At 53.6% G+C, this 25,767-nt stretch overlaps 11 protein-coding genes across 11 annotated transcripts; 5 read left to right on the plus strand and 6 right to left on the minus strand.

Moving 5' to 3' along the window:
• Positions 1–2,357: 2,357 nt before the first annotated feature.
• Positions 2,358–4,652, minus strand: CKM354_000664200 (uncharacterized protein; the record flags this gene model as incomplete). Its single annotated transcript, XM_044801966.1, has 2 exons — positions 2,358–4,281; positions 4,339–4,652. The coding sequence occupies 2 exons, from the start codon at positions 4,650–4,652 to the stop codon at positions 2,358–2,360; spliced, it is 2,238 nt and encodes a 745-aa protein (XP_044657901.1).
• A 1,361-nt stretch (positions 4,653–6,013) lies between these two features.
• On the minus strand, positions 6,014–6,946 carry CKM354_000664300 (uncharacterized protein; the record flags this gene model as incomplete). Its single annotated transcript, XM_044801967.1, has 4 exons — positions 6,014–6,069; positions 6,125–6,189; positions 6,241–6,299; positions 6,350–6,946. The coding sequence occupies 4 exons, from the start codon at positions 6,944–6,946 to the stop codon at positions 6,014–6,016; spliced, it is 777 nt and encodes a 258-aa protein (XP_044657902.1).
• Positions 6,947–7,595: 649 nt separating this feature from the next.
• On the plus strand, positions 7,596–9,209 carry CKM354_000664400 (uncharacterized protein; the record flags this gene model as incomplete). Its single annotated transcript, XM_044801968.1, has 1 exon — positions 7,596–9,209. The coding sequence occupies one exon, from the start codon at positions 7,596–7,598 to the stop codon at positions 9,207–9,209; it is 1,614 nt and encodes a 537-aa protein (XP_044657903.1).
• A 234-nt stretch (positions 9,210–9,443) lies between these two features.
• CKM354_000664500 (uncharacterized protein) lies at positions 9,444–9,844 on the minus strand (the record flags this gene model as incomplete). The annotated part of the gene is made up of 2 exons (XM_044801969.1): positions 9,444–9,632; positions 9,710–9,844. 2 exons carry the CDS (start codon positions 9,842–9,844, stop codon positions 9,444–9,446), a joined length of 324 nt encoding a protein of 107 aa, XP_044657904.1.
• A 722-nt stretch (positions 9,845–10,566) lies between these two features.
• Positions 10,567–11,613, plus strand: CKM354_000664600 (uncharacterized protein; the record flags this gene model as incomplete). The annotated part of the gene is made up of 1 exon (XM_044801970.1): positions 10,567–11,613. One exon carries the CDS (start codon positions 10,567–10,569, stop codon positions 11,611–11,613), a length of 1,047 nt encoding a protein of 348 aa, XP_044657905.1.
• Positions 11,614–12,007: 394 nt separating this feature from the next.
• CKM354_000664700 (uncharacterized protein) lies at positions 12,008–13,669 on the plus strand (the record flags this gene model as incomplete). The annotated part of the gene is made up of 1 exon (XM_044801971.1): positions 12,008–13,669. The coding sequence occupies one exon, from the start codon at positions 12,008–12,010 to the stop codon at positions 13,667–13,669; it is 1,662 nt and encodes a 553-aa protein (XP_044657906.1).
• A 457-nt stretch (positions 13,670–14,126) lies between these two features.
• On the minus strand, positions 14,127–15,608 carry CKM354_000664800 (uncharacterized protein; the record flags this gene model as incomplete). The annotated part of the gene is made up of 1 exon (XM_044801972.1): positions 14,127–15,608. The coding sequence occupies one exon, from the start codon at positions 15,606–15,608 to the stop codon at positions 14,127–14,129; it is 1,482 nt and encodes a 493-aa protein (XP_044657907.1).
• Positions 15,609–15,825: 217 nt separating this feature from the next.
• Positions 15,826–17,272, plus strand: CKM354_000664900 (uncharacterized protein; the record flags this gene model as incomplete). Its single annotated transcript, XM_044801973.1, has 2 exons — positions 15,826–16,418; positions 16,471–17,272. The coding sequence occupies 2 exons, from the start codon at positions 15,826–15,828 to the stop codon at positions 17,270–17,272; spliced, it is 1,395 nt and encodes a 464-aa protein (XP_044657908.1).
• A 36-nt stretch (positions 17,273–17,308) lies between these two features.
• Positions 17,309–17,743, minus strand: CKM354_000665000 (uncharacterized protein; the record flags this gene model as incomplete). The annotated part of the gene is made up of 2 exons (XM_044801974.1): positions 17,309–17,497; positions 17,561–17,743. The coding sequence occupies 2 exons, from the start codon at positions 17,741–17,743 to the stop codon at positions 17,309–17,311; spliced, it is 372 nt and encodes a 123-aa protein (XP_044657909.1).
• A 1,856-nt stretch (positions 17,744–19,599) lies between these two features.
• CKM354_000665100 (uncharacterized protein) lies at positions 19,600–21,869 on the plus strand (the record flags this gene model as incomplete). The annotated part of the gene is made up of 2 exons (XM_044801975.1): positions 19,600–21,189; positions 21,249–21,869. 2 exons carry the CDS (start codon positions 19,600–19,602, stop codon positions 21,867–21,869), a joined length of 2,211 nt encoding a protein of 736 aa, XP_044657910.1.
• Positions 21,870–22,369: 500 nt separating this feature from the next.
• On the minus strand, positions 22,370–25,425 carry CKM354_000665200 (uncharacterized protein; the record flags this gene model as incomplete). The annotated part of the gene is made up of 2 exons (XM_044801976.1): positions 22,370–23,455; positions 23,512–25,425. 2 exons carry the CDS (start codon positions 25,423–25,425, stop codon positions 22,370–22,372), a joined length of 3,000 nt encoding a protein of 999 aa, XP_044657911.1.
• Positions 25,426–25,767: the final 342 nt, after the last annotated feature.

The raw sequence follows: 25,767 nt of genomic DNA on the forward strand, positions 1-25,767 counted from the left end.
TGTTTCTTGTGAATGAAAGGCGAATGAGAGCGGTGAGATGCTGGTGAATGCAGTCACACGAGCTCTTGACATGGCACGATAGGGCGCTGCGATGTGGTAATGGGAACGCGAAATTGCGGTTCCAACCGGCAAAACGCTGCCACGGGCAAAATCCGTTCGTCCTGAGCGGCCGCCGTCGCCTGCATGCACCCCCCCGACAACTCTAGATGACGATAGGCACCAACTGCCACGAACTGCCCATAAAGTTCCTGGGCGCACAGCTCGAATTCACTCAAGAGCGCTCCGACTGTTCTCGTCCGGGGGCGAAACCGAGGTCCGTCGTTCCATTCCCTCGCAACTCCTCGCGTCGGGGGCCCGGGAGCGTCGCCAGCAGCAGCAACACATGAAAGATTGGCAATGAGCGGTGACAACCGTTGCAGTCGGCTGGTGGGCCTCACCGACAGCGCACCTACACCATCATCCGTATTCGCCCATGAAGCTTTGGAGCTTGGAGAGCTCTCCACTGGCCAGCGCAGCGCGTTTCTTGGTGCCGGACGTATTGCCGAAGAGGCAAACCTTGTGGACCTCAAACATATGCCCATCTGACGACGAGGTGAAGCTCGAGAAGGGATGTGGGAGTACAGGGCGCAGAGGAGGTGAGGTCGACTTGATGGGGCCTTTGCTGCTGTGTAACAAGGCAGGAGCGGTACGGCTTCCTGCACCATGCAGTTCGCATATGGGGGAACGTTCCGAGTCGTCCACCTTGCGTGCTCCCACAAGCGAAATACCAGTATCGCGGACGTCGCTCTTTCGGATGCGATAGACCGATTCCACCTGGATGAGGATCAATGCCAGGACAATCTCCCCGTTGTCGGGCCCGCGAGATGGAGGTTTCGGTCGGGATTCAGGACCATTGGCCGGAGTCGCACCTTGCATCAGACGGAGCACTTCTCACGCGACACGCCTTGCTGACTGATTCAGACCGCTCGGGCCTACGTCTGACCGCAGACACTCGCCGCCTCGTATAGATCTCGTTGCCGTGAGCCATCGACCAGCGTCGAGCAAGTGGCGTCACGCAAGCTTCAGCTTGTGTCATCGCATGTGAAGGAAGGCTGGTGTTCACCACACCGGTCGCGAAATTTGCATTTTCCCTCCGAGGTAGGAGATACAGAGCGGAACTGTCGCTCTTCTTCACAGACTACTTCTGCAGCGAGATATGCTACTGCATGCAATGCTGCATGATTAATTAGTATGTCCGGAGCGGCAAAGCAGGTAAGCGAGCGACTTCAGCAGCGAGGCGAGCCAGCCGATGCACATCCTGACAAGGTAATTCAACAGAGCTACAGCCGAGGAGGCAATAGATATGTAATTCGGCCCCAGAGCAGTCTGTCCACACGAGATTCAACGGCGCAAGTACTTCGAGTCCAGAGCAGTCTTTCAACACCACATGCAGCAAATTACAAGTAGCTGGCCCTAACAGGCCTCGAAGGCAATATACATTGCAGAGCGCTGAAGCAGCCAGCCCTACTGACCAACTGACAAACACAAAAGGCAACTCCGCACAGGGATATATACTTCAGTACAAGCTCCTTGCTCTCGTTACTCGCCGCTCACATATCACACCACACCGGAGGATGCATCCCCGCCGTGGAAGCAGCAGGATCATTATCCAACACTTACGTCGAAATATATTACCACCCCGCGCTCCGCACCTGAGCACAACTCCGAATACTCGTTCTGTGCCGAGAACAGAAAGAGACGTCGTCAGGCGTTGTTGCTGAAGCTACTAATCTGAACCACAATACCGACACTGTCACACTGGCCCCACCATTTCTCTCCCAGCTTCTTTCAATGAAGTGTTGAGATTCTTCATGCCTCTCTGTCAAACAGCAGTCCAGTTAACCTACATCACCACCCAGTCGAGCTTGATCACCTGGATGCCCAACCCACCTCCCGAAGCCCATCTTGAAGTCAAAAAAGACATCCACAGAAAGACCCCCAAGTCGGGCTAAAACATCATGGTAGAAAGTAGAATGACCACCAAGGTAGACTCTTCAGAGCATTAATTATTAACCTAATAAACATGGTATAGTTCATATAAAAGAGAAAGGAAAAATGGCACAGCCAACCAGCCACAGCACAGCACGAATTCTTTATATCCATCGTGGCACGCAGGTAGCAACAGAATGTCTTTCGCTGAGTCCACCAAAAAGACGCTTGCTCGCTCCAAAACGCAAGTCATCATGATCCTCAGGTTTCATGATTTTCCCTGCCCTGTTCGCTCCAAAAGTCGCGACTCGCACTCCCAGCGCCCATTTCCAGCGAAGAACACTTGCTTGGGTCACATATTCACGCTACCCTTCGTGGCGCGCACTCAGCTAGTACTGCTCATCCGGACACTCGTAGGCCAAATGCCCATCCTTTTCACAGAGTGCACACCACTTCTCTTCGTCTCCTTCAGCCTTCTTTTTCTCACCGTCCTTCGGCCCCTTCGCAGTCTCCTCTTCTCCGGCCTTCTCCACCAATGGGTCCATGTTCTCCTTACTCGAGCTCTTCCCAAATGCCCCCAGAGATAATGGTGCGGGAGCAGCACTAGGATGTCTCGCATGCTTGAATGACGCCGAATAATCCTCGTCCGAATCCGGAGGGTGGTCACCCGAAGCGTCCGTGTTGGTGGAATCAGGATGCGATTGGAAGTGGTTACAATCCAATGTATCGTGGTCGGCAGACTCACACATTTCGCAGAACAAAGCGGCGGACGAGCTGTCGGAAGGCTTACTTCCGCTGTCGACATCGCCGTTGGTGGCTGCTATTGTGCGTTTGGCGTGCTCGGCAAACGTTTGCTTGACTGTGTCGCTGCGCGAGCGCACGTAGGGAGCTTGATCTGGAGTGGCCGTCATTTCGCTCTCGTTCCGTGCATGGCCATTGTTGAGAGCGCTGTCCCGACGCAGCTGCTCCAGTTCCTGTTCGAGAGTCTCCTTTTCTTTGTGGCTCTCATCGAGTGCAGCTCGCAGCTTGTTGACTTCATCCAGTCCCGTGATGCTCTTGCTAGAGTCAGGGCTTGTGGAAAAGGAGTGGATGATGGCCTTCAGTCCTCGGATCTCATCTTCTTTCTGCTCCAGTTCTTTCGGCGAAATGCCACCGCCGTTCGAGGCCATGGCAGAAGCTGCCTTCTCCCTCTCTCGCTTCAGCTCCGACCTGCCTCTTTCCACCTCTCCGCGCAAGAACTCCACCTCTCCTCTCGCCTCAGCCTCACCTCTCCTCGCGTCTTCCAGCCCTTCCTCGAGTTCCTGCACAAAGTCTTCCAGCTGCTTAAGCTGCCTCGCAACGTCGTCGAATTCCTTTTTGCTCTGGTTCAAGTCTTCCAGCTCTCCCAGCCGTTGTGACAGTTCCTGGACCTGAGCGATCAGATCCTGTTTCTGCTCTTCATAAACGCGCTCCGTCTCTGAGCTCGCCATTTCCAGTGAGTCTAGAGTACTGCGGAAGTCGGCTCTGTGGGCGTCAAACTCTGCCGTCAGGATTTGGATCTTCTCGTTCTTCTCCCTCAGCATCTGCCGGAGTTGTGCGGTGCTGGCATCGTCTTCGTCGCGGATAAAGGAGGGTTTGCGGTCTAGTTGGCCTTCTGTGGGCAGAAGCCCTGACAGTTCCTTCACACTGGCCTCCATATCGGCCAAATTCGCCGCTTGCTCGGCCAGTCTCTTATCCCGCTCCGCAAGTTCTGCTCGCAACCTGTGCAGTTCCTCGTCTGCGGCTCCACCCATCCGTGATGATGCGCGCAGAGGTTGCGAGAAGGACTTGGTGGAGCTTTGGCTGCCATTTCTACGATCTGCGGATCTGGCAACTCCGACTGGTGTTTTCTCCTCTTGAATGTCGTCAGGCCTGTGGCCGAGTCGTGACCCGGTCCGCGAATATGGTCGTGGAGTCGGCACGGCATTGGAGGTCCGTCCGGACGTAGACGCTTTCAGGTTCGGCTTTCCTGGTGTCGTGGCTGTTCGGGTACCCCTCGTGCTGCTCGCAAGCGGATTGCGCGCTGGGGTGGGTTGTAAATTGGGTGTCTGCCTCCGCAGTGGTGACTCTGGCCGTGGCAGAGATGGCCTCCTAGGCTTGAACTGCGGGCTATGTGGCCGGGCGCCAGGACCGAGCGACTGCGAGAATTTGGGAGCGGCGCCGCCATTCATGCCAGTGCTGTAGGTAGGCGTGAGGGGCGTGGAGGGGAAGGAGCCAGGCGACTGTCGTTTCTCGGCGCGGTGCACAGGCAGGAAAATGCCAGCGCCGGGGATAGAGGTGCGGAAGTACTGTGTCCTAGACACGGTGTCAGTCAGATGTTCACCCTCCTGTGCCCTCTGTGAACGACCCTACCCATCCACGTCGCCATCGTTCTTGCCCCGCGCCGCAAAGTCCTTGTCCAGCTCAACGCCCACGAATGTGCCATTCTTCCCGCGCACGCTGCCCACGAATTTGACGATGCCGAACATGTCGCCGGGCACGTTGACGACATCGCCGACCTCCAGGCCTTCGCCGTCCATCCTGACGGGGGTGACGCTCTTGTGTCCGTTGAGGGCTTGCAGACTGGCCTTTCGCGAGGCAGCTTGGGCGGAGGCGCGCAGCGAGGGCGAGGACGCGGTGCCGAAGGACGGGCGCTGCAGGCCACTGCGCGGTGTTTGCAGTGCCATGTTGATTATTATTGACGTTCCGGCGGGAGATCCGACAGGCGCAGCTGCACGTCGCGGTCACTGGCTAGGGTTAGGTGGCGTCGCTCGCCTGCGTGTGGAGAAGGTTGTTGCTATGCCACGAGCGTCTGCAGCAGCGCGCGCAACATGTCCCGTACTGGAGCAGCAGCAGCAGTGCAGTGTGCTCGACAGCGAGATTGGTGTTGCTGCTACAGTCAGTAGTCGCCTCGAGGTCGTCGATCGGGCCATGACAAACGCATGCGCGCGGGGAGGGATATTTGACAAGGTTCAAGGTAAATTAATCTGCCCTTTTCCTCGCAGCAGAATCGCCCAAGCACAGCACGACGCTTGCCGTTTCTTCGGGCCCTGCAGACAGACGCGAGAACGACGCAGGAACGACGCGTTCATCTCTCGCTGTCCTGTCATGTTGCGCCATGGCTGCGAGCAGTCTGAGCATCATGATACGTCCACGCGCATCACGACAAACTTGATTCCCTCGACGCGCAAACAGTCGAGACCCTGTCACGCAACCCAAACTTCCGGAAGCCTCTGCCGCTAGATCTGCGCCCAGTTTCACGCTCAGACCACCACCAAATCTACCCAAACCCGACCGACTGTCTTCATCGTCGTTGAGTAGCGTCATCATGGACAACAAGCGCGACGGTCTATTGCCCAAAAGCCGAAGGTGTACATTGACGAAAGATCTCAGCAAGAGCTCCCTACATCCTGCCAGAGCGAGGAGCAGCAACGGGTATATCAAGCTTTCTCCTGAGTACACCAACACTCCGAGGATGGCAAGTCAACCAGACTGCCGGGTGACCGCTGGTCAGCGAAGATCCTCCTCGAATTCATGATGGAGAACTTGTGTACTACACCGTCTCAAATGCGGGTCTAAGGACAAAAAAGAACAGTATTGAGATGTATTAACACAACGCTTTGTTGTACTATACGATGATCAGGCAACCACAGGCTGCCGCGGCGCATGCAGGCGCGGTCGTCGAAGCCAATGCACAATAATCTATGTCGTCGTGCGTTTTAAAAAAGTCAAATGGGTATCATGCGAATAAACATAAAGGCACACGTGGATGCACCGGGTCTTGCCTTCATAAGATCACACAACGAGATGCGTGAAAGTCCGTGATATGATATTTCTTCATATCGATATCATCAGCAATGGATGGCACCGATTCCCGGAATTGAAGCACGGGAGCCGAACGATCTCTTGAACGAGTGGTAATGCCCGAAGCTTGCTGGTCGAGCGATGTGCTCAGGCGTGACATTCGTCGACGTGTCGGTACGATACTCTGGTGCCAGTCAGGCTTATTGAGAAGAACGCCGACAGCTGGAAAAAAGTCACCAACCGATCACTGATTCGCAAGGAGCTGTAACGCACTCTTGAAGGCGTTAACCACTTGGATGTCTAGCATGCATGTTAGCCACGGCAATAGAGAAGAGCATGCTATCGCTGCACTCACAGTGCAGCCGCTTCTGGTCCAGGTCATATTCTTCACGCTCAACGTAGGCCATCTGTGTCTTGAGGCTGCAACAAATTGTTAGTGGTAGGGCAGCCGTTGAGGAGCAGATTGCTCACCGTTTGAAGCTGCGAGCTGTCTCCTTTCTGCTGCCCACAACGGCCCAGGCCTCAAAGAACTGAGAGAGCATCAGTTCTGCTCCTTTGATGGTTCGGACACGCTACTCACATCCATGAGCTGGCGACAACCTTCCATGATATCGCTCTCCTGCTGGTCCAGGCCACGAGTCTTCTGATGGTAGTCATAGATGAGACCGTTCCAGTCGAACCCTTCGATTGGCTGATCGGGAAGTTCAGGCGCGTCAACATCGTCCGCGGAAGAGTCGAGGTCATTCTCTGCCTCATCGTCGGTGACTGGCTGATCTTGTACAGGCTTCGGAGCTTTCTTCGACTTGGACTTTTTCGGTTGTGACTTTGCCTTTTGTTTCGGCTGTGAAGCGACTGGTCCTTGAGCTGACTGTGGTGGTTGTGGAGACAAGCCTTCAGTGTTCATATCTGTTTCTCGCAATGATGGGCCTTCATCCTGTGAGACGTTCGTGACAGTGTTCACCGAGTCAGCGCTATTTGCACGGTTCTTGCCGCGGATGGACCCTTTGGTAGTGTCGGATTCAGCATCATCTTGCCTACTGGAGGCACGCTCTGCTCGTTCGTTCATTTTGTCATGCGAGCGCTTTGAAGACGCGTTGGCAGACTTCGATGCAGCATCTGGCTTTTCCGGCGGAGGCATGGCTTCACTCGAAGCGATGTCTGTCCTACCTGCCTCCATCTCTCTCTGCGTCGGTGGGGACGGTGAGCTTCCAAGCGAGCTAAGCGGTGACGAGGGCTGATCCGAAGTCTTGTCAGGATTTCCCTGAGACTCGGGTGAGAGGTATGTCGATGGTAGCATGGCAATGTCCAAGAAGTGATCGGCAAGGCGATGGCAAGCACGAGACTTGGTGTGACGCGACTTCCCAGCGCGCGATCACGTGACTCTGGAAAAGGACCGGCAGTCACGATGAATGACAACGAGCGCAGTGCCGCATAACAGCATTGTAAGCCGCATGTACTGTTGGCTAGAGTGGCAATTCAACGATACGAAGGCGAAGGCTCTCCTTCATTAGCTGTAGCGCAGGCCTCAGGCAATTGTCTGTCCAATCCCCATTTTGCCCAAAGCAGCGCACGGTCCGGCCTCGCGCGATCACGCGGACGCGCCGGAAGATGACCTCAATTCGCGATCCAGATCTACAACATTCACGCACGTGTGGTGAACCGATCTTTCTCATCACCACACCACGCTTCCAGAAATCATGTCGAAAGCATAGATCGATCCCTGAGCGATAAAGACCTCCTCTCAACGATCATCAACATGATCAGACATCGCTTTCCGCTGTTCCTCGACCGATTAGTAGCCATCGCCGCAGCGAGCGCACGCTGAAATGGATTGTGACATATGCTCTCGCCCGTTTGGAGAACGCCGCAGGCCTCTGTGTCCTAGCTGTGCGCAAGTCTCTTTGTATGATGGGCGCTTCAAGCAGGCCGCCGCTCTGCTCGATCAGGAAAAACATCGTGCACAAGCAGAGGCAGTAGTGCGACCGGGCAATGATGGAGTGCTGGCAGCCTTGCCTGAAGATGCGGACCTCGATGCTATCACTACTGGTATGAGAAGACATGGGCTGGAGCGCTCACAGGCACAGACGACGGCCGCTGAGCTGCGCATCGACAGCATCGTGGACAAGGCCGCCGATCTGAAGCGCGAGCTCGAGCAGTTTCAACAGCATATTGCGGCTCAGAAAGAAGATGCCGCCAACCGGCGTAAGGCGCTTGCAGTGCAGAAGGACGAGTTTGAAAGAGTAAGGCCTCGAGCTACGGAACCAGTTTTATCGACTACCAAGAAGGCATCTCAAAGGCTTGAAAAAGTGCGCAGCAGGATTGTCGATGCTCGGCTCTTGCTGTGTCGCGAAGCTGCGTTGGCGATGAATTTTCATCGACGCAAAGGCGCGGATGGAAGGTCTGAGTACGTTCTGGGCAGTATTGTTGTGCCAGACTTGCGAGAGCTCAACATCAGAACACAACCCGCAGCGAAGGCGCCCTTGGTCGGCGGAAGGACCATTGCAGAACCACACGACCTGGTCTCGGAGAGCTTTGAGAACGTTGCACGTCTGCTGAACCTCTGCGCGACTTATTTGGGAGTGCGTTTGCCAGGAGAGATTCTACTGCCTCACGAGAAGTTCCCTCGCGCTGCTGTCATGCCAGAGAAGTCAAGCTATAAGCATAGTGACATCGCCTTTCCCGGCTTGTCTTCCAGTCAGTCGTCAAGTCCTGCGGCATCTCGCATCATCGAACACAATTTGCCACGTCCTCGTCCTCTCTGGCTCGAGAAACCTCTTGCTCAACTGCTCAAGGACGACCCCAAGGCCTACGGACTATACATTGAGGGCATCACGATGCTCGCTTACAACGTTGCATGGCTATGCAAGTCGCAGGGTGTCGATGGCATCAACGGCTTCGATGACATCTGTGCTGTTGGCAAGAATTTGTATCAGCTACTCCTTACGCAACATCGCAAGCACCAACCACGACCGGCGCTTGACCGACAGACAACCGGCACATCAAGCAGAGTAACAGCAACATCAGCCAAAGACGCACAACAACAAAGCGCCACTCATCTTGGGGTCTTCTCGCACACCTCAGCTTCACACAACCTCTTTGCAGCCGAAGCCTCCGAACTCATGAAGAATTGGCGACTGGCGTCCTCCACCCGTCTTGCGGATAAGCTGCGCAGCCATCTTTATAACGAAGTCTCTCGCGCCGAGTGGGATGTCGTGGAGATGGAGGAATGGGATGAGGAGAGTACAGGCGATGCACCCGTACTAGTTGGTGGCTCTCGGCGCCCCTTCGAATCTCGGCACCCTGCAATGAGCATCATGACCGTTGCAGCACATGATGGCGCTGAAGAGGACAGAAGCTCTTCTGCTGCGGATGAGGGTCAGAGAAAGAAGCAGGTCAGCGGGTGGATGAAGGTGAGAGGGAGAGGTGGAGAAGGGGCCTGATGCGATACAGATCCGCAATGAGATGGTATGATTGGAATGAAACGGTACGGTTACGAGTCCTACTAGATACCCTTTTGGCAATACAGTATACGAATGACGCTCACGTTTGAATCGCACTTTGCAGACGTCCTGCTCTTCGCCAAATGCATTCGGTCTTTGGTCTCGCGACCAAAGATAAGCTTGCTTTCGCACCTCCCGTCTCTCGCCCTGCTAGTTGTCTGTCATCATCTCCAGCTACCTCCCCGTAAACGGCCTCGTCGCCTCATCGCCCGTCTCACCCAATGTCTTGCCAAGCGGATTCTTCAACGCCTCGCCACCCAAATTTCCTAACCCCTTCTTCACGTCCTTGAACTCCTTCACATCGCCCGCTGGCCCATCGGGCACCTTGTCAAGTTGGCTTTGGAAGAGATATGAGGCTTTGTTCTGCAGGTGACGTGCGTTAGCAATTGGCAACCATCGAGAATGATATTTGTGGAGAGCTCATGGCTGGCAAGACTTACTTCGCCCATTGTTCGCAGTGCTTTTCTCTCCAAGTCGCGTTTGAGTTCGGGTGGAATGCCGACTAGGTAGATGTAGGCTGCGAAGATGGCAATAAGGACGAGGATTGTGGCGGATATGATGGTGAGCGAGGACATGATTGTGTTTTGGAAAGCTTGGGTTCAGCGTTGCAAGTTTTTAGGTAGACTGATGCGAGTTTTGGAGTGGATGTGGTCTTGGTGAATTATGTTCTTGTTTGCTTGTGGTACCACCTTGTTGGTGATGTATTCACGGCTGCCAGTCCGAAAGTGTTGCGGTAGCAAACGGTCGCTCCTGCGCGTAAAGCTTGCTTGTGATTCTTTGTATTTAGCAGGTGCACTTCGCTCTTCGCAGCCTTGAAACTCAGATGGGGTTGAATTCGGTTGACGAGACACTGGATTGCTTGTATATTGTTTTCAATACACCTTCGTCATCCGTCCTACCTCTTGATCCACCCCTGAAGACATGATGTTATCTTTCACACACACATCTCGCCTGCTGTGCCACATGCATTTCCCTGTTTTTGAGTTCAGCAGTGCAAGATCAAGTGAACGTGTAACGCGTTCGTGACCCCACCATGATGTGTTCTGGAACGCTGCCCCGCTGACGTAACAAGCTCAGTCGGTGGAACATTGAGGCATGCTCAGTTGGCGACACGCAAGCTAGGTAGGAGCTATAGACGGAATTGAATTCGGGGCTTGTGAAGTTCTTCCTTCGATCACCATCACTGTGTAAGGAATTTTATCACAAACCAGCAACACAATCAACGATTTTGCATCAGGTTAGCGAGAACGAAACCCAGTCGGCATCTCACGGATCGCTGACAACTTTCCCAGTCAATATGGCTTCCAACGAGTACTACGGAGGAGGCGGTGGCGGGGATGACTATGGACGTCGAGATGAGCGTCGTGGGGAGGGCGGCTATGGAGGTGGACGTGACGAATACGGATCAGGAAGACAAGAGGGAGGATACGGAGGTGGCAGACAGGAAGGTGGAGGCTATGGAGGAGGTAGGCAAGAAGGTGGTGGATACGGAGGACGAGACGAGTATGGCAGCGGAAGACAAGAGAGCGGAGGCTATGGGGGTCGCCAGGACGGCAATGATTCGTACGGTGGTGGACGTCAGGAAGGAGGCCGATATGATGGAGGTCGTGACGACTACGGCTCTGGAGGTCGACAAGAAGGCGGTTACGGAAACGATTCATACGGTGGCCGCCAGGAAGGACGTCAAGAGCAAGGCTTTGGTCACCAATCTGACCACGGACGTCAAGAGGGCTCCTACTCTGAAGGCCAGCGCTACGGCCAGGGTCACGGCCAGTCCAGCGGTACCTCGTATGGAGGCGGAGGCGCATACGGAGGAGGCCCTGATGACTTTTCTGGCGCCGAGCACGAAGCCCGTCAGCACGCCGGCGACAGCGGGGATTCGAGCCTCTTCAGCACCGTCCTTGGTGCTCTCTCCGGAAACAAGAATAAGATCCAGGAAGAGGACATCGATGAGGAAGATGCTGTGCGGCAGCACAAGCAGTACTATGGCAATGAAGGAGGATCCGGCGGTCAAGCTACAGCAGGGGGCATTGGCGGTGCAGCTGCCATGCAAGCTCTGAAGATGTTCAACCAAGGCGGTTCCTCGTCTGGACACGGCAGCAGTAGTGGAGGCCAGAACGCTTTCATTGGCATGGCCATGGGTCAAGCTGCCAAGTTGTTTGATCAGCAGAGTGCACAAGGCAATGTGCAGAGCGGAGACAAGCAGAGTGCAGTCGAGAGTGCAGCCAAGATGGCGCTCAAGATGTATATGAAGAGCGAAATGGGTGGATCGGGAGGTGGCTCGTCCAGCGGTGGTGGAGGCCTAGGTGGTCTGATGAACCTGGCCAGTAAGTTCATGAAGTAGACCACATGCATTTCTATGGAAGAAGTGCAATGATGCTACGACGAGACGAAAAGAAAGGTGTATACAAACACTTTGGAGAAGGCGGCAAACAAGCAAGCTAGTCGATAGAAGCACAAAAGCAATGCTTTCGAGATACTGTCCAGTGCTATGTGATGCGTCATACGCAGAGTTGTGGTGCTTTTTTCCGTGAGATTGCCATTTCGGTGGTGTTTGGCATTGGAAAAAGGAGTCACAAGTTTGAAGGTTCGTGTTATCGGCTTGTCTTGGGACGAACGGTCGCAAGGGCAAAACCGCGTGAGAGAGGAGATTCGGTAACGGCGAGCGCAACGCGTCCATGCCAGCGACGACACACGCTCCGTGCAGGACGGCAGCGCAATGATCGTATCGCACGGCGATGCCAGTTCAATCGCGCGAACGAGCGCCCGGCGGTCACGCTGTCGCTGTTCACGCTCCTCATCACGCGCCACGGCCGCATCACCCCCTCCAACACCACCACCAGCGCATCGCCGACGCTCACGATCCACCGCGCCCCGACTCGCCCGACACGATACAAGTCCTACCGCGCACCTTTGGCATCCCGGCCAACGGCAGTCATGTGGCACCTGCCAAAGATGAAGAGCTGCCAGGACAACCAGCGAAGAAGAAGAGGAAGTTGAGCATCAGGACCACGAACAACCATAGGCTGGAGTCGTTTGGCTTCAGCGCTCAACCAAAACCGCCTGCTATCATCACGCGTGCCGCACCCCATTCTCAGCTGCGGCAGACGGTCAATGGAGTTACCACCGCGCTGGAAGTCGATGAGGATGAACTGTCGCGGCCACCCACTCCTGACCGGATGCCGAAGCGCGTGACGCCATCGCCTGCGCCTGCGACTGCGCCGCCAACGGCACAACCAGTACAAAACGCTCCGGAGAAGAGAAAGAAAGAGGATCGGCGGTCACTGCGGAGCCAGGATGAAGGACCCCGGCTGAAGAGCGAGCTGGCAGTCTACTTTGCCAACTACGAAGATGTTATGTTCGATGCGCCTACCGAGGAAGAGGATTTCTTGACAGTGGATTCATCGTTGTACATTGCAGAAGACACGGCGAAGAGGAAAGATGGCGAGCCCTCCCCGGCCAAGTCAAAGAAAGGCACTCCACGAAAGGCATCGGCCAATGGCACCACGACCCCAGCTACACCTTCACGAAGTGCTTCGCATATGGGAATCGCAAGTCCGAGTGTGAACCTCGACTTTCTGGCCAAGACTTCGAGCGAGACGCCGGATGATCCTCTTAAAGACGAACACTTCCTCAAAACCCATAATCGCGCTGAACGGAAAGAAAAACAGCTTAGAAACATCGAACGCGAGCGCGCTATGCATGAGAAGGTGCAACTGGAAAGGCTGCTAGATGGCTTGCAGGGTCACGACTGGCTGAAAGTACTCGGTATCACTGGTATCACAGACGGCGAAGCGAAAAGGTACCAAAAGAAACGCGACTATTTCATCAGCGAAGTACAGGCATTAATCGACAAGTTTGCGCAATGGAAGGAGCAAGAAAGGAGACTCCGAATGCGGAAAGAAGCTGCCCAGGCACGACTGGATGCTGCGACAGATGAAGCCGATAGTACTGCTAGCAGTGTCGAGCCACCCAGCAGCGATCTCAATGCTTCGGCAGCTAGGCAGCTTCAGCAGGAAACAGTCAACGCCGTGAAAGCTTCAGCCCCGTCAAAATCCAAAGGCAAACTACCCGTGTACAACGCTGCCTCAGCAACTTCAAAAACTTCTACGCCGCTGTCTACGCCCGGTCTCATGCGCACAATGCCGCCGCCGTTGCCTCTTAGCCCCGAGGTCCCCATTACCAGCTTCTACTCGAAACGTCACTTACGAGACGCCGCACTGAGCAAGTCACGCCAGACGACGAGAAATGTCACAGCATTTGGACATCCGGTACCGGATCTCCCCGAGCAGGAGTTTGCTTTGCCAGAAGAGTTGACCACTCCCGATGCTTTGCGCGCCAGAGCAAGGGAGAGAAGGCGGAGAAAGCGAGAAAGTGTCGCAAAGACTTCGGGGTCGTAGTGCCCGCTGTGTACGACAGAAAAGTAGTTCAGCATTTCACTGGCGTTCTGGCGGATGGGCTGTAGGTTAGGCGGTTGCGAGTCGGGAGATCATGGCACGCGGTTAGCTCTGCAGTTTCTTTTAGCAAGGGGTGTTTTGCAGGCTGTATTATACACTGTGTAGCCTCCCAAAATGGCATCACTCAATGGTGCTAGTTGTACTATTTTGCACACTCTCGCACTCCAGTTCTATGCTTTTGCTTTGGGGATTCGCGACGTCCAGCAAGTTGATCATACTCGCCTGGCTCCAAGACGAGAACCATTTATTGCTTGGCCCGTCGTGAGGCTGCACACTGACATACTGACAGCAGCGATGACGATCGTTTGTACGAAAGACTACGTGCAGGGGCGTGACATGATGCCATAGGCTGTGCATTGAGTCGTACAACGAGATTCGCTCTTCGTATATATAGTGAACGCTACACCGTGACCATGACACTAGCATTCTTGTACCAGCTCAGCAATGCATTCTCGCCGGACCTCATTTGTGTGTCCTCGACATATGCCCAGCGCTGGAAGAAGTCCTCATGCGTCATGACTTTCGTCAACCTTCCCGTGATCGCTCTGTATATATCTTCCATCACGCCAAAGTCTGTGGGGAAAAGAATATCAAAGTACCCTTGCTGTACAAGCGGGGTCCGCACGAGGACTGTTCGACGTTGGTACCGTGTTTGCACGACAGGTGCATTATAGCCAACCGTTGCTTGAGGTAGGCTGTGGAAATCCGATGTGATTAGTCGATGTGCAGGGAACTTATTAGCCAGTATTTGGAAGAATTGCATCAATCGTGTGGGAATGTATTCCGGTGATGTCAAGTTTGGTGCAAAAGGCATTCGATGCTTCAGATTTCTCAGCGCTTTCGGTCCGCTCAATGGATGCGCGTAGTGTCGGTCTTGACATGCAGCATCTCGGACTCGCAAGAAGCGAGCCGCGACAGGATCCAATGTGCGGCTGTAGAATTCGTAGAAGTCGCCCTCGCTGTCGATGAGCACAGAGCCCTGCATGACCTCTTCCGTAAAGGGATCGTATCGTATCACATCGTGCGCGAAGTTGTCAAAGACCTCCATCGCCAGGAAGAAGCAAGGCGTAGGCACATAGACATCCCAGTCGAACATGGATTTGTTGATGATTTCCACTTTGTCCTGATGCCCTCGTGCTGAAGCCGAGGACTTGAGTTTCAGTCCTTGTAATTGCGCGAGTGCAGTCGACACTTCGATAATCCTGAACTTTGTCCGTGCGTACACTTCAGGATCTGTATGTCGAATGTAGTCCAGGATGTTCAGCATGAGTGTGCCGTTTCCAGCTCCCATCTCGTATATTACCAGATCGTGGTAAGGATACAAGGTCAACTTGTAGTTCGCCACCATGTACCGCGCAATCGCCTCTCCGTAGTAAGGTCTGAACAGTTCTGTAGGTGTATGCCACAACTGTCGCGCTTCATTGGGCTCTTTCTCGTCCAGTTTATCCTCGAACTGTGTGTATCTTTCCCCCAACAGATTGTAGAACTCCGGTTCGTCTCGAATTTTGCTAAACTCGAAGGGCGCTCCGGGTGAGAAGATGGTGACGTTCTTGCTGAAGTAGCCATAGTGTGGGTTGTACAAGCTGTCTTCGATGAAGTCTCGCATCAACATCTTCACTCTCCGTGGTCGCTCCCGCCTGCCGCGCAGCGCATCTGAGGTCACTGTCGGGTACCGTTTGAATTCCTCGGCCTTATCGCTGGGAAAATGATCGGTTCTCTGCTGCCAGTTGCTTTCGCTAACTTTCGCAGCTCTCGTAGCTATGTCTCGTCGGTGGCATGTTGAGCCTTTTGGCAAGGCACGTTGTACAACTCTGTTGGCATCGTGACAGAAGTGATGTCGGGCCAGTTGACGAAAGAGACGGTTGACAGCTGGTGAGTCCATTGGCGAGTCTGAGGTGATGCCCTGTCGCGCAGCTCATCTGAGGGTCTGCCATTGCGGAGGTCGCGACGGAGGTGAGGTCGCGCCAGCTCCACTTCCCGGAACCTTCTTCGAGATCATCAACTTTGTCGTCACGTCTCTCCTGCTTGCCTCTCATCCATTTTTTCCCCAGTCCTACATTCCCATCAGGCTTCGGCATGCGTGTTTCATAGATGTAGCAATGGGTATATTCGCAGACGTCTGGCATCGAGTGTGGGACAGTATTATTGATAATAGACAGAAGTTGACAGCGACGGGCGGTTTTCTGCTGGGCATCATCGTAACTTTAGGATTCAAGGACTTCTATCCAGATCTCGAACATGCTTTCCAAAGGCGCGTACGACAGGTGAGAGGACAACAGCAACATCACCCACGACCAGGACAGGCAGACTATGTGCGCCTCGAAGACCACACCAAGAGGAAATCTCTCGCACCGGCTGCTGCCAATCTAGATACCCGATGGTCCCAATCAGACGCAATTACGACACAAGATGAAATTAGTGTGGGCGTGGAAGGCCTTATCGGCAATACGCCACTAATCAAACTCAAGTCTCTCAGCGAGGCGACAGGATGCGAGATTCTTGCAAAGGCAGAATTCCTCAATGGAGCGGGCAATAGCCCGAAAGACAGAGTTGCTCTATCAATGATCACTCATGCTGAAGAAGCCGGCTTGCTTGAACCTGATCGCGGTGATACGATTTACGAAGGCACAGTCGGCTCAACTGGCATCTCATTGGCAGCAGTAGCGAGGGCCAGAGGATACAAAGCACACATGTACGTAGTGCGTCGAACATGTAGATGCAACCCAAGTCTAAGTTTCTCACAGTTGCATGCCCTCGGACGTGGCGGTCGAAAAGTCCGACCTCCTCCTCAAGCTTGGCGCCATAGTCGAGCGCGTCAAACCCGCATCGATAGTGGATCAAGGTCAGTTCGTCAACATGGCTCGCCGCCGAGCACAAGAGCATACAGATGACCCTTCGAAACCTGGCCGTGGCTTCTTCGCAGACCAATTCGAGAACACGGCCAACTACCTTGCGCATCAAAATTCAACCGGACCAGAAATCTATCAGCAGACAAACGGTCAGCTAGACGCTTTCATCGCTGGCGCAGGAACGGGAGGAACAATAGCTGGTGTTGCGCTGGCCCTCAAACCACTCCTACCCGATCTCAGAATCGTACTCGCAGACCCACAGGGATCAGGTCTCTACAACAAGATCAAGTTCGGCGTCATGTTTTCCCCCACCGAAGCCGAAGGCACGCGACGGCGTCATCAGGTCGATTCAGTTGTTGAAGGCGTCGGCATCAACCGTCTGACTACCAATTTCAACGCTGGGATGCATCTCATCGATGACGCTGTCAAAGTGACAGACGAGCAAGCGATGAAAATGGCAAGATGGCTTGTAGAAAAGGAAGGATTATTTATTGGCGCTAGTAGCGCTGTGAATTGTGTTGCAGCGGCGAAATTGGCAAAGCAAAAAGGTTGGGATGGAAGTGGAAAGAGAATCGTCACCGTGATTTGTGATTCTGGCACGAGACATCTTTCAAAGTTCTGGAAATTGGCTGGAGACATTGGAGGCGAGGACGTGCAATTTGACCTGAACGAGATTCTGCAAGATGACAAGCTATAAAGAGGACCCTGGAAGATTACAGCGCCACTGAGGCATTCATCGTGGCCCGTTTACAGCTTTGCAATAGCTGCACCACTTCTGCCCTTTCGGATGACTCTTCGCATTCGGACACGCTGTTGGGTCGGACTGTCCAAAAGATGGCTTGTCTGCGGAGTCCATGGCCGGAGGCTTTCCGCCGTACTTGGTTTGAGAGATGACTTCGGCCTTCTTGTTGCCTTCGAGGCGCTATCGAGATGTCAGTCTTGTAACCTCGTCTGGAACAGAACTTGCCACCAAGAGGCGACGAACCTTCTTATTGGCATGATTGACGGCCACAGCCTGAGCGACAGAGGGAGCGACTCCGGCGCCCGTTGCGTCACCTCCGAACGGCACTCCAACCACATTGCTTGCGCCATCGACCAGACCAGATTTCTTGCTATTATTGTTGCCTTTCCCGGGACCGCTCATCTTGCTTTTGAGCTTGTTAAACATTATTCTTGTGTACGCTGATGCGCCGAGCCTGCCTATGAACCGAGACACCATATATATACCAAAAGGATAGAATTGTCAAACGGCTCATCAGTTCGAAGAATCCGTCTCCCGGCCACATTCCTACAAGAACTTCTTGGCAGCTGATAGCTGCCAAGGTCGCCTGTATTCTATTCTTGCCAGCTGAGATACTGCTTGAAGCGAGTCACCGACATGACTGCTGATGGGTCCAGTCGGTTATAGATGAGTGGGAACTTCCATTTGGACAGGAAGCGGAACCCATCCTCAGCTTTGAAAACTTTTTGCTCCACACCTTCTCGATTGGCCGACTCTTGCGGGACTATAGCGAGGACGACTATTGCCAATTTCTTACACTGAGCAAGACTAGGTAACTGTTGATTGCAGTGTTCGACATGCCAGGATTTGTTGTCCTGTCGGGAGGTGGACTACAATGCCAAGACCTGTACTTCTCCTCATCCGAAACCTGTCGATGGCCTCCAGCACAGCTGCGTAGAGCGGGTGATTTATTTCGTGTGAGATCGCTCAGCACGCGACCCAAGACATGGCTATGAGTGCTCCGTCCACCAGCGCAAACTCATTCGCCTCGGATTGACTTAGTGGAAACAATATCTCAGGTATCGTGGGCTTGTGTAGAGCTGCACCTATCCCTCACATCTCTCATGAGATTTCTCGAAGTCAATGGCATTCATAGCATTGCAACCCCTGGGTAGCATTGAGCCCTACTTCTAGAGGGCAAGAGTCAATGGTCTTGCAGATCAATCTAATGCTTACTCGACCAAACAGTACCTTTCGATTCCTGTTCGCATCTAGGCGCAAGTTTCCATCTCACCAACAAAACCTCACCAGATCCTATCAAGATGTATCTGCGTGAGCAAGTCTCAGATCATACTAAGGAGATAGCTTCCTCGTGAGCAACTACGATCTCGGACGGATCTGGTTGCTCTTGCTCGCGGAAGAACATTCGTCGCGAATACACATCTTAGGTAAATAGTCCAAGACCGCAACGCTCCTGGCGTCTGTAGCAATTTAACTACTGCAACTTTGGAGTTTTAAATAGTCCAGAAGGGAAGCCACATGTCAGCAGCTAAAGCCTAGGAAAGAATAGATGGAGGCTAAAATGACGCTAGCAAATTAACTCTGCAGGCCGAGATCTTCAGCCCTATCGGAACAATCGGAACCCGATGCTCCAGCCTGCCCATGTGTCTAAACTTTCGTTTGTTGTTGACTTCCACTTTTCTGTACATATCTTCACAGCCTCTCTGGACCGACAAGACGCGACAGTTCATCACGCGGAAGCAACATTCGATCTCTCAAGTCTTCAGTACCTTTCTACGCGCAGTTTTCAACCCCGATGAGTGATCGGACGAGGGTCATCAGCCGTGTGGGCATTAGTCTGTCTCGTCTCTCCCCGGAACCCTTGCGACTACGAATGCATTGCCGTGAGGAACGAGAGAGCAATTAGGATTAGCATCGCACGCAGCGTGCACCCTGCAGAATCACACAACGGCGCTCAGTGTGCTTTCTTCACGCTGTCGCAACTGCCGCAAACTTCCGATGACTGACTCGCCCCTCAGGCCTGCACCGGAACATGAGAGACACCACCCCTAGGGCTGGTGGCCAAACGCGAAGAACAGCCGTCAAGTAATGCTACCATGCTCCTATACCAGTGAGGTACTTCCTTCCTACTTCACCTCTGCATTGTTTTGAATTGTTGTTTTGCTTCCTCAACACACGCTCATTGAAGTTCCTTCGTTTTCACGCGCGCGAGAAACACTCGCTGTGCGCTACTTTCCACCCACTCGTTCCTCGGATATTTCCATAAACATACAGCTTCAGCTATGCATCGAGGCTCTTGGCCGCGTGCGGTTCTGCCGATTCTTCTAGTGTCCAGCATTACGCGTTGCAATGCCTTAGCTCTACGCGACAATGCCAGGATCGCGACACAGTCCCCAGTTGTTTTCAACCTCGGTGTAGACAGGATCCGCGAGATTTCCGACTATGTTCTCGCTCAAGACCAGACCGTCTTCAACAGCATTCTTACCACCGTCACACCTGAGACGGCAACATTCAACAACACCCTCGCTCCCTGGAGCCGTCATCGAGATCAAGTTGCCGGGTTGATCACTGCGTTCAACTATATAACAGATCCGGTCGCATACAATGCGACAAACGATTTCTTCGCTGAGAGGAGCCCATTCCTGGCCAATGTGACCAACAGCGAAGAGTTCTGGCCGTTGGTCAAGGCCGTCTATGACAACTTGGCGAACGAGGACAAGCTTTGGACGCCTGAAGGAAGACTCGCTACGATGTTCCATCAGTCCCGAGTGGATGCTGGCTTGAGCATTCCAAATGGACCCGACCGAGACAGGTACTCTGCACTCGTTCAGGAGCAACAAAATCTCACTCAAGCATTTAATGCCAACGCACAGAAGCCCGCCGCGCCCCCCAACCTCTTCTTCTCGCGGGAGGAGTTGGAAGGTGTCGATCCACAGCTGCTTGCAACTTTCGCCAACGGCACAGGAGCTGACGCTGGCAAGCTTGGAATCGACGTTCTCACGCAGGCTTCCGCGGTGATCCCCATCGCCAAAAACCAGCGCGTGCGTCAGGAGCTTGCTATTGGATACAATCGTCTCGCGAGAGACAATGTCGACATCTTGAAGAGAGCGTATGCTGGCCGCGATGAGATGGCCCAGCTGCTCGGGTACCCGAACTACGCTACGGCTCGACTACAGGACACCATCGCTGGGAGCCCGGAGAACGCGCTGGCATTGATCAATGAGATTGGAGAGACACTCAAGCCAAGTGCTGCCGACAACTTGGATCAGCTGAATATCATCGTCAAGCAAGACAACTCCACTGCAACCGCATATCGCTGGGACATAGAGTATGCAAGAAGCGCCATCGATGAAGCACAGACGAACCTTACAGATGACAATTTCGGCTCCTACTTCGTGCCAACTTTCACGGTGCCTACTGCATTGCAACTATTTGGCCAAGCCCTCGGATTCGATCTGCAGCTAGTCCATGGGAGCGAATTGGATGCTCTATCGCCCACTGGCAAAGGTTCGGATATCTTGCCCGCGCCTCAAGCCAGCCTTTATGAAGTTCGGAATTCAGGGTCGAATGACTTCGCTGGCTACTTCTACACCGATATCCTCGCAAGGCCAGGTAAGATTAACAACAGCACCCAAAGTACCGCTATTCAAAGAGCGCACATATCTGCCAACGGTACTCGAACCTATCCAGCCGTAATGCTCAATGGTGGCTACTATCCGACTCAGCACTTGAGCGCGGAGGCTTTGGCAAACCTGTTCTGGCAAATTGGCGTTGCTTACTGGCATCTATCGTGCGAATCCGAGTTTGGAGACCTCTGCGGAGATGCCGGTGCCCCCACAGACTTCTCACAGATGCCTGGTCAGATGATGGAAGTGAGTTCTCCCTCTTCTCCTTCCTTCTAAGCTCGTGATAAACTAACCACTATTCTTAGAACTTCGGTTTCAACCCAATCGTCCTCCAAAAAGTGAGCAGACACTGGAGCTACTTCAGCCCCAACGACACCGCGTCCTGGAAACAAACCCACGCAAACTCCACCCAGCCCCCAGAAACTCTTCCTTGGGAAACCGCCAAGAAAGCCGAACAATCCAAACTCACATTCAAAACCCTCGATACCCTCTACAAAGTCTGGTACAGTCTCTACGACCTCCAAACACACATGCCCTCTTCTCGCGAAGCAGCAAAAGACCTTCCCATATCTCAAATTTACAACAAACTCGCCGTCGACGTCTGTCTCGTACCCTGGGGCGAGTCTCTTCCTCTCCAGCGCCTCGCCAACGGCTCACCAAACTACGAATGGGCATGGGGTCAAGCGACTTATCCTGATTGGGTGAACTACTGGTATGGAAGATGGTACTCGTGGACTTGGGCAAAGGTTTACTCCGAAGATGTCTATTACGCCAAATTCGCGAATGATCCATTCAATGCTGAGAACTGGAGGGAGTATAGACAGAAGGTTCTTGCGAGGGCAGGAGATCCGAAGCAGTTTGTGACGGATTTTCTGGGAAGGGAGCCGAGTACAGGGGCTTTCTATCATGATGTGGGAATCATATAGATGATCTTGCAGGCATTTAATATTCGAATGTAAATTTACTTTGGGGTCCTTTTGCCGAATAGAGGTAGAAGCGCTGGGACACTGTTGAAGCAAAGTGAGAAAGTGCTCTGTACAGCTGCGGCATAGTCGCCAGAGACTCTTTCCAAAAACGGCAAAAATAATACAGGAGACGCGGAGACTTGCAGCCTTGCATGTTTGTTTTCATGTCTGCTATATACATACGATGTACGTATTCGCACACCGTCAACACGCAGACTGATCTTCACATACCCGTCTTCTCCTTCATCCACCATCATGCACATGTAGCTCATCCATCCATCAAACATGCCGAACATCGACCCCGCCGCCGGCCAATGCAGGAAGACCAAAAAAAAAGTGCAGAATTGAAGTCAAACAAATCACCCAAAACCACGCTATGCTTTGCTTCTCTTTCCTCTCCACTGATGTACTTCGCTTCCCCGGCTTCTCCTCGTCAACAACAATTTTTCGCGTTCATTGCCTTACTTCCACGCACTCAAACCTGCCCAGGGATCGCCTGAACTACCGTTCGGCTGCTGCTGACTTCTTCTCGAATCCTGACTCGCGTAGCCTCCGGGCCCTGAAGGATATCCACTCGCCTGCATCGCGCTGTAGTCTTGGCTCGGTGGAGGGCCCGGCGGAGGAGGCGGAGGTTGCCAGCCTTGTGGCACAGATTGATGGCTGCCGTAGCTCTGTTGCTGTGGCTGGTGTTGGCTGTACTGTGTTGTAGAAGGTTGCTGGTAGTTGTTGTATTGCTGGTTGGGTGGCGGTGAGAAGTACTGTTGATGAGCAGGAGGCGACATGGCCCCGTATTGGTTGGGATTGTAAGTCGCAGACTGGGGTTGCTGGTGCTGTGATGTTTGCTGGTATGTGGGATACGGTGCAGGTGATTGCATTCCTCCGTTTTGTTGCTGTTGTGGTTGATATCGAGGCGTGATCGGAGGACTGGCGGCGGGATTGTATAGGGGTTGCTGCTGCCCGTATGTCTGTTGCTGGAGGGGCGGTGGACGATGCCCGGAACTCCGCTGCTCGCCGAAGCCCGGTATGGGTGATGAAGACTGAGCGCTCGACGGACTGATGCTCATGCGCTCCATGAGTTCCTTCATGCGAGCCTGCTCACGTTCTGCTCCACTGCCCTTTGCAGCCTCAATGGCGCCGAGCAACTGACCGCCTTCTGATCTGCGGTTCTCGACAAAAGAGTCCACGTTTTTCTTCAGGCTGTCGACTGTCTCTTGCATCTCATCGTAGAACTGTCGCGCTCGTTGCAAGCCAGCTTGAAGGTCCTTGTACGCTTGATAGACCTTCTTGTACTTTCCGAGGACAGAATTGCGCTGCCTCGAGAAAGCTTCGTACTTGTTCTGCTCGCCGCGCACTCGCTTGTCTTGTAAGAGGTCACTGTACGTACGCGTGAGCTCTTTCATTAGCGATGACTGCTTGTGTACAGCCTGCAGGATGCGATTCTGGTGCGGTCTGAATTTCTCCAGCTCAGCTTTGAAAAGAGCATTCTCCTGGCTTGTGATGGCCTTCTTGTTGAGCATGATCACGTTTGAGATGTCGTCGCTGTGGATCTGTCGCACCATGTTAGCATCTTGTCGTCCCTACGAATTGCAGGACAGTAACAAACCTTTTCCTTCAGATCCTTCAGCACTTGAGCGCGCTCCCGCTTCACAAGCTGCAGCTTGTGTATCAAGGCTTCGACACGCTCAATTTGTTCAGCCACAGACTGCCGCGATTCATCCTCAAAGTCCTCATCAAGCAGATTGCCTTCATCCATCACGCCAGGACTTGCTCCATTCTTCTTCCCAGCGCCGGCCTTGATCATGGCGCGCTGGTACAAAACATCTGCTTCGTCCGTCTCGCCCGCAGAACGCATCTCGTCCATATCAGACTCATATTGTCGGAAAGTACTGAACAACTGTGCATCACTCGTTGAAGCTTCCTCTACAGCAGCTCGGTAGCTCTTTGCATCCTGCCGTAATGTTTGTGTCAATCGACTTGAAGGCTGCTGCGTCCATTCGGCACCATATTTGCTGCGCATCTTCTCACACACGGACTCTTCCATGTCAAGCTGTTTCGAACATGTTTCAAGTGTCGACATGATGTTCTGCTTCTCCTCTCGTAGCTGGTCGAAAGTTGGGCCGAATGGATTATGTCCCGCAAGTTCACTGCACCAGTTGCGGAACTCATCGTCAACGCTCATTGATTCCTGATCCACAGCGCCTTTGAGGATATTCAGACTCCCGGGTAGTTTTAAGTAATCCAACGATGTCGCCAGCTCGTCATCCGCAGTTTCGACTCGCTCGCCCTCAGCTCGTATCAATTTTGCCTTCTCCTCGTCGTACAAGCTGGCGCTCTCCGTCACTGACATAGGTACTATTCGCTGGAAAATGTCTGGACCGATGATACGCTGGATGTCTTGACCCTGATAGAGTTCGCTGACTGGTATCGCCTTGGCCGCTGGCAGTTTCGGTATGCTTGGCAGGTTTGTTTCCGAAGGTACTGGCTGGTGGTAAATCATGTCGTTGTCCCGATTGTATTCGGCAAGGAGCTCTTGTATTGATGCGAGCTGCTTTTTCGTCATGTCTGCCAGAATCGTTCCCGTTTCTGATGCGAGATTGCTGTTCGCAGGCGCACTTCCAGGGAAACCATTCGCCAAGCGACTCGCCTCTTTGCTTGCGGTGTTCGCGGCGTTCAGCCGTCCAATCGCTTGTCCGTAGCTGTTGGCCTCATAATCTGCCACCGCTTGGTAGTATTGTGCCACACTGGCCAAATGATGTTGCTTGATTTGTACCACGAGGAACCATACTCGTTCGAACACAGCCCTTGACACATTATCCTGCACGCCCTCCACAGCCTGAGCATAAAGATAAGCAGCCTGTGCAGCCAGCTTGGCAATCAGCCCTGGTTTCTTCTTATCCACCACCTGTTTCTCAATGAAAACTTCCTGCCCTTGCGCCAGCATGATGCTGATCAACGTCTTGACAGTCTCTCTGCTCAGATCCGTGGAAGGTGCGTGTAGAAAGTTCTCGTTGATGTACGTAAACATTCCCGCGCTTGCCTGAAATGAGTGATAGGCCGTCTTCAACCCGGTATCCTCATGACGGTTTTGATTCGCAGCATGACAGCTCAACACTGCTGAGATGTTGAAAATGATGCTCGCTTTTTCAAACGCGAGGCTGTACTGGCTGGTCGGCTTGTGCGTGAACGCATCGAACCAGGTAAAGCTGATTTTGATGTGGTTCTCGTCGACAGGAAATCGCAAGTCCAGCAACTCGAGTTGTCCATAGTATCTGTACAACAAATCTCTCCCCGCGGCGCTGTCTTTCCCAGCACCTCGCATGTCCTGGCGCAGACGATTGAGAGCGGCGCATTCGTCATTGTATCGTTCGGGATCGTCGCCATATGCGGAGCGAATGTGCTGCTTAATCGGGATGATCCAGTCGATCTCGTTCGTCTGCTTCAGCGGACACGATATCATGGGGACCTGCATGGCGGCGGCGGAGAGTTGCCTCGACAGGCCCGGGCGGATGGGGAGCATGTCGGAGGCGCGAACAAGGTTGGAGGTGGTGTTGCTGCCGGGTCACGGGACGACAGCCTGGTACGCGGTCGGTCGGTAGGTTCAGATGCAAGCCGGTTTGTTCAGCAATGCAGCAGCAGCAGCTCGAGGCCCATCACCGGCGCCTGCATGCAGCGGATTTGTGTGACGGTGGCGTCTCGGGTGTGCTCCTCCACTTTTGTCTGACTCCTTCTCTCGATTTCCTGCTCTTCTCTTCGATCGTCTTCCTCTGTTTTTACTCCGTCGCGTGGTGAGTGAATTTGGGCGCCTGAAGCACGTTTGGGCGTCGAGGGTGTGACGTGGGATGGCGGGCGGCGGCAACGC

Source organism: Cercospora kikuchii (assembly GCF_019650295.1).
Source record: "Cercospora kikuchii DNA, contig_00004, whole genome shotgun sequence".
In the NCBI taxonomy this organism is placed as follows: Eukaryota; Fungi; Ascomycota; class Dothideomycetes; order Mycosphaerellales; family Mycosphaerellaceae; genus Cercospora; species Cercospora kikuchii.